The sequence below is a fragment of the Rhinolophus ferrumequinum genome, chromosome 12 (assembly GCF_004115265.2).
Source record: "Rhinolophus ferrumequinum isolate MPI-CBG mRhiFer1 chromosome 12, mRhiFer1_v1.p, whole genome shotgun sequence".
NCBI lineage: Eukaryota > Metazoa > Chordata > Mammalia > Chiroptera > Rhinolophidae > Rhinolophus > Rhinolophus ferrumequinum.
The window spans coordinates 79,642,866-79,648,865 of NC_046295.1; the positions used below are offsets into that span (position 1 = coordinate 79,642,866).

A 6,000-nucleotide genomic window follows, 5' to 3' on the forward strand; every position below is an offset into this window, starting at 1 on the left:
CACAGGAGGACCGTCTGCGTGACCCGCAGGCCCCACCCGGAGCCAGGCGCTGCTGAATAATTTACTGGGCTGAAGAGCTGCATGGCAGACTCAAACAGGTCTCCCCCAGAGGCCAAGAAGGCCGCTGCTCCCCAGGAACGGATCAGGACGGGAGAATGTGCGAGTCTCGGGGTCGTAGGGACGCGCAAAGGAGTTTCCTTTTATACTCAAAAACCCTTGGATTCCTTAAACCCTGAGAAGCCCACGTGTGCCTCCGTCTATTCCCAGAGAGAAGAGATCATGAACACGTGTAAGCAATTCTTCTGATGCTTCAAGAGAACAGAAAATAGCAAAGCCCGGTAACAATGACTGTTTACTGGTAGTCAGGCTCCTGATTCACCAGACTATTCATTTGCTAACAGGGTCCCACTTCACCTAAGGACCCTCCCTTTGAATGAAACACTCTGCTGGTGACGTACCAGCAGGCCCATTTAGAAAACCCCAACAGAAACCCAAGTGGAAATTTCACCGAAATGCAAAGTGAAGTCCACTTGTAACGACCAGCAGAAACCACCAGGAAGGTGTACCCTTCACTCCAGGAGTGTTCCAATCTCCCCTGACAGTTGTGTGTGACTCACAGCAGAAGACCGTATACCAGAAGGCTGGACCTCCTGCTAGCTCCACACGACGTGCCAACCCTGGTCTTGCCAACCTCTCAGAACTTGCTGGCTTAGCCGTCTCTCACCAAATGCACCTTCCTCCTGAGAGTCCTGAGCCCCTGCTGGTCAGCCCCTCCACTCTGCCCCCATCTCCACCTCCACCTGGGGTTCCCTTACCCTCTCTCCGCAGAGCCAAGCACAAACACTGTCCCGTCCAGAGCCTTCCCCACTCCCTCTGACGGGGGCCCTGACTGCCGTCACCGCACGCCATGCGGCCTGGCAGCCCAGGAGTTACGCTAGGTCAGGCTCTCGCACCCTCTGACAAGCTTCTCGAAAGGCAGGCACTTCCTGCTCTTTGCACCTACTACAGCGCCTAGCAGGAGGTGTCCAGGGAAGGCCCAAGGATACAAACTGGCCTTAGGCCTCCTTTCTCCAAGAATAACGAACGCAAATGAAAATTCAACTCCTCCTGACAGGTCTGAGCTCTGCAGAAGCAGCTCGTGGGACGGCAGGTGCTTTTCATGTCACTCCTATTACTTTTCCACTGTTGTCAAGTTTTTGACAACAAACATATCCTAATAATCAAAGAGCACCCTGTTAACGTTATTTTTAAAATAAATTCCCCAAGTTTCCCAAGACTACCACTTTGAGACACAAAGGGTTCTTGAGAAATGCTCCACAGATTAACCCAAGATATTTCTGGAACAGCACATGTGCAGGGATGCACCTCGTGGTCCGCGGTCAAGGCCCTGGGGCTGAACACCAGTGAGACGAGTCCCTGAGAAGCAGCCCCCGAAACCCAGGGCCCTGGCGCACAGGACGGCACCGGGCTTCCTCGGAGCCGGGCTCGGACGCCCGGGGCCCGCAGGGCTCCCCGATGGCCCTGCGCCTGGAAACCCAGAACCACGCTCTCTCTCCCACAGTCTGCAAGCATCTCACGAGCCACACATTTCAGACGCTGGGCACAGAGCTGGACATAGAAAACCCTCATGAAAACCTGCAAAAATTTCCTTCCTGAGCTTAAACTGCAGCCTGTAACTCCCGCTACCTGTGGGTCCCCTGCGGGGACGCGTCTCAGAAAAGTCTCCTGGTTCAACCTGGCGAACGTAACGACCCCCGAAATCAAGGCCACCTGCCCTCGGTGCAGCCCGGTGGACGCCGGCCGTGCACGGCTGGGCGCCGCGCGAGCGGTCCCCCAGGTCACCCGCGGCGTCAGGCACCCGCCGCGTCCCGCGCCTCGCGTGGGCCCCACGGGCACCGCCCGCCGGAGTCTCCGGGGACGTGCCCCGCGCAGGCCACGCCAGGTAGTCGGAAGCGCCCCGAGGCCGAGGATTCACACAAAGAGACGCGCCGCGCGGGGACGTTCACAACCCGCCCGAGCCGCCGGCCCCGCACGCCCGCCGGGCACGGGAGGAAACCCCCACGGAGCCCTGGAACGCCCGCGGCCCGCCTGCGTCCTCTGAGGCCACCGAGTGGACACTCCGGTCACACACAACGTCGGGCTCGTCGGACCTGACATTTTACGGCGCAGCTCCATCCCCCGTGGAAAAGACAAGCGCCCGGCGGGGACCGGGACGGCGCCGCCACGAGGACACGCGGCCGGGGCTGGGCTTCGCCGCCCCAGGTCCGAGCCGTTGTCTGCAACGTCGCCGGGCCGCGTCCCCCGGGCCCGCCCGCCGCCCGGAGCGGCCCCGGAGGCGAGGTCGGAAGCAGCCGAGCAGGCCCGGGCGCGCTTTCACTTCTGCACCCGGCGCACCCGCAGGCCCGCGCAGCCCCGCGCAGCCGGCGACCCGCGGGCCGGGGCCGGGGCCGGGCCGGGGGCGCGCGTGGGGTCTCGGCCCGCCCGGCGGCCGCCGCGCCTCACCTGCTTTCTCGATCTTGCCGGACATCTCTGGGCTGCGCCGGAGGCCGAGGCCGCCGCTCATCGGGCCCGGGCCGCGCCGCTGCGGGGCCCCCGGCCGGCGCGGCCGCCGCTAGCCTCGGCCCTGGCTGGCCGCGCCTCAGACCCGCGCCGGCATGGCGGGCTCCGCCGGCCGCGGCCTGTGCGCTGGGCCCGCGGCGCTCCAGCCCGCCCGGAGCCGCCGCCGCTCCTGCCGCCAGCCGCCAGCTGCCCGCCGCCCCGCCTCCTCCGGTCCCGCCGTCACCGCCGCCGCCGCTTCCCAGGGCCCGCGAGCCGGCGCCGCGCCGCCGCCGCCGCCGCCGCCGCCCGCCGGGCCTGGGCCGCGGCCAGAGCGCCACCTGCCGGGCGTCCGCCGCGCCGCCACGAGCCCAGCGCCCCCTGCCGGCCCGGAGCCAGCCTGCGCCTCCCGAGCGGGACGCAGCGCCCCCTGCCGTCTCGGAGTCTCCACAGCAGGGCGAGGAACGACCGCCCCACCAGCACCCCTGCGGCGCAGAGCCTCCACCCCAGCTCCTGGGACAGACACCCCACTCCCCACTCCACCATCATCCATGACTCAGCATCCTCTGCAGGCCAGAGTCTCCAAGCCAAGGCCTGAGACCAACCCCAACCAGGACGCAGCACCCTCTGCCAGCTGGGACACTGTCCTGACTCTCCCACCGCAGACACAGCGCCCTCTGCTGGCCTGTAGTCTCCACACCAGAGCCTGGGACTGACACCCTCTACCCGGGGTTCAGTGCCCTCCCCTGCCCAGAACCTGGCATGCTTCCCTGACCGGGGACACAGTACCCCTTCCAAACTCTAGCCTCCATGTCAGGACCTAAGACTGACCCCACCCAGGATTCAGAGCCCCACGCTGGCCCGTAGTCTATGCCAAGACACAGGACCCATCCCTCCTCCCATGTACTGGATCTTAGCAGCCCCTGCTAGCTGAGTCACATGGCCAGGCCCAGGCCTGACCCCACCCGGGACTCAGCGCTCCAGACCATCCCAGAAGCTCCAGGCCTGGGGCTGACCTGGCCAAGAGTTCAGCCTAACCTGACCTCCCCACCTCATCTGGGACTCAGCACCCCCTGAGGGCAGAAGCCACCTGGCTAGGTCTGGGCCTGACCCAGGCAGGGCTCAGTGTCCCCAGAGGCCCAGAGTCTCCATGCCAAGGCCTGGGCCCAACCCATTAGGACACAGCGCCCCCTGTCTGCCCTACTCATTCTACTCCTAGATGGGGACCAAGGCTTCCTCCAGCCTACAGTTCAGCTGTGGCTTTTCTAGCATAGTGGTGAGTTCAGTAAAAGTCACTGATTTAAGAATCAAAGACCCTATGGGGGCTACTCATTTTGTTAGGTGCTGTGGGTCCCACTGGCCACAGTTGATTCCTCCCTCCAAAGAGTTCATAACCTGAGGCGTCAAAATAAATGAGATAATGCAAGCATAAATAACAACAAATTTTAGTAACAAGGGATATTCACGTGTGGGAAAATCTCTTGTCCCCTGCTCACTGTTCTTGACCCAAGATGGATACACAAAGAAGTAACAACTCCGCTACTTTCCCCTCCTGCTTCCCTCAAAATGGGTAAAGTAAATAATCTGGTGATAAGGGCAGGATTTGGGAGAGGCGCCGGGAGAAGGAAAAGATGGTTGGTGTTGCAAGAAATTCCTATTTGCATCTCCCACACCCTGGTGGGTGCCCCGATTCTGTAACTGAGAGCTGGCTGTAGATGGCAGCCAAATTTCCAGAGTCGTCGGTTCCAGCCCTCTTGGGGTGAAAGGCAAAGTAGAGACTGACAAATCCATTTCTCTTTCCGAGCTGATGGATGGTGGCCCTGAGCCAGAGGGCCACTGCTCAGCTTTCCTGGCAGCTTCACCGCCCAGCAAAAGTGGCCCTTGCTCCCAGTCCCACCTCCCCAACACTCCCAAAGCTGCCTCCAATTCTTCCAGCTTCTGAGCTCAGCAGGGCCAGTATTTTAGGTCCAAAATCCTAGGTGCGAAGCTGGGCCTCTAGGCCCAGCCAGGGGTTGGTAAGTGTACAACCAACTCTATTTAATAAATCAGGACGTATCAAATGACAAGGGATTTTTCAAACAATAAAGTACTTCACAAATGGACATTACTATGAATAAAGCTCCTTCATCATGGTGCTTACACACACAAGGAAACAAGGCGAACAAATCCCCAAAGCTTTGCTCTGCCCACCATGGGTCCTTCTCTCATACTGTTCTTTCTGTCTAGAATATTCGCTCCCCTCCCCTCTACCTGGCTGCTTCCTAGTCATTTTTTGCTTCTCCATTTAATTGTCACTTTTGCGGGGAGTCCCTTCCCAGAGGGTCCGGCTCCCTGTACTGGTCAGGATGCTTGATTTCATGGTCAGAAACTCAGCTCAGCTCGGGCAGGGCAAATGGGGACTTTGTTGGTCATCACAACTAGAAAACCAGGGACAGAGCCAGGAACAACGCTGCTCCCTATAGGCCCAGAAACGACGACAGTGCTCCACTGGCTCAGTTCTCTTCTCACGTCATCTGTCTACACAGTGGCAGGGTTGGGACCAGCAAACTCTCATTAGCCTAGTTTGAGTCCCATGTCTATCTCCAAGCTGACGATTGCAGGCAAGGGGACAGAATACGAACATTGGCCAGACCTAGGAATTGTGCCAATTGCAAGAAAGCTCGGCCATGGATGCCTTAGAACCAGCAGCTGGGAGTGGGAAAGGGTGGATGCTGAAAGCATCAGGGGAAGAGATGCAGAGGCAAAAACCCAAGGCCGTCCATGGCGGCGCCTTAGCCAATGGGGAACCTTGCAGCATCCTCCATTTCTCCATCATAGCACACACCTCCCAGCAGCTTTTCCATTTCCTGTATCCATTTAATGTCTGTCCCCTTCATGACACTGCCTGATGTATGCAGGCAGGGACTGTGTCCTCTGCACCCAGGAGATTATAATTTATGGAGGTGATTGAGTGACGACAAGGGGAGGCCAACGCCGCTGGAAGAATTCCTTACTTACGTTCCCCGAGAAGAGGGGCAGGCCATGCCGACAGGGCCAGATGGAGAACTTGGGGAAGGCACGGCGGGGCCGAGTAAACAGTTGAGGACTGACCAGTGTGAATAATCCCAACGGGCTCTGGGTAGTCGCAGTGGTGTCTAGTCACCTGGCCCTGGTGTGGTTGAGGGCTGGAGATAGGGGCTGGTGTGCGAGAGACTTGGAGGTGGCTGGGGCTACAGACTCGGCTGGAAACTGTCTCTAAGGATGGACCGGCCTCTCCCCGGCCAGCAAGATTTTAAAGATGTCAAACGTGACAAGATACAGAAAATGAAGAGCGTGCTTCGTGCAAAAACCACGTCTGGCTTGTGTACTGTAGCACCAACTCCAACACGGGGTGCGGGAGGGAGCTTGGCCAGTACTTGCCTGGGTGCTGCCGGCCGCTCCCCACATCCCAGGGGAGGACAAACCAGATGTCCACGACACGGCTCT

The 6,000-nt window shown here is 60.0% G+C and overlaps 1 protein-coding gene across 5 annotated transcripts in view; it reads right to left on the reverse strand.

Annotated features, from left to right (window-relative positions):
• Positions 1 to 2,599, reverse strand: part of RAPGEF1 (Rap guanine nucleotide exchange factor 1) — a 133,539-nt gene extending 130,940 nt beyond the window's left edge. For all 5 annotated transcript variants that reach the window (XM_033122741.1, XM_033122746.1, XM_033122736.1 and 2 more), the window contains exon 1: positions 2,503 to 2,599. In XM_033122741.1, the coding sequence (XP_032978632.1) occupies positions 2,503 to 2,563 (61 nt within the window). In that variant the 5' untranslated portion in view covers positions 2,564 to 2,599. The remainder of the gene's footprint in view (positions 1 to 2,502) is intronic.
• Between the last annotated feature and the right edge of the window lie 3,401 nt (positions 2,600 to 6,000).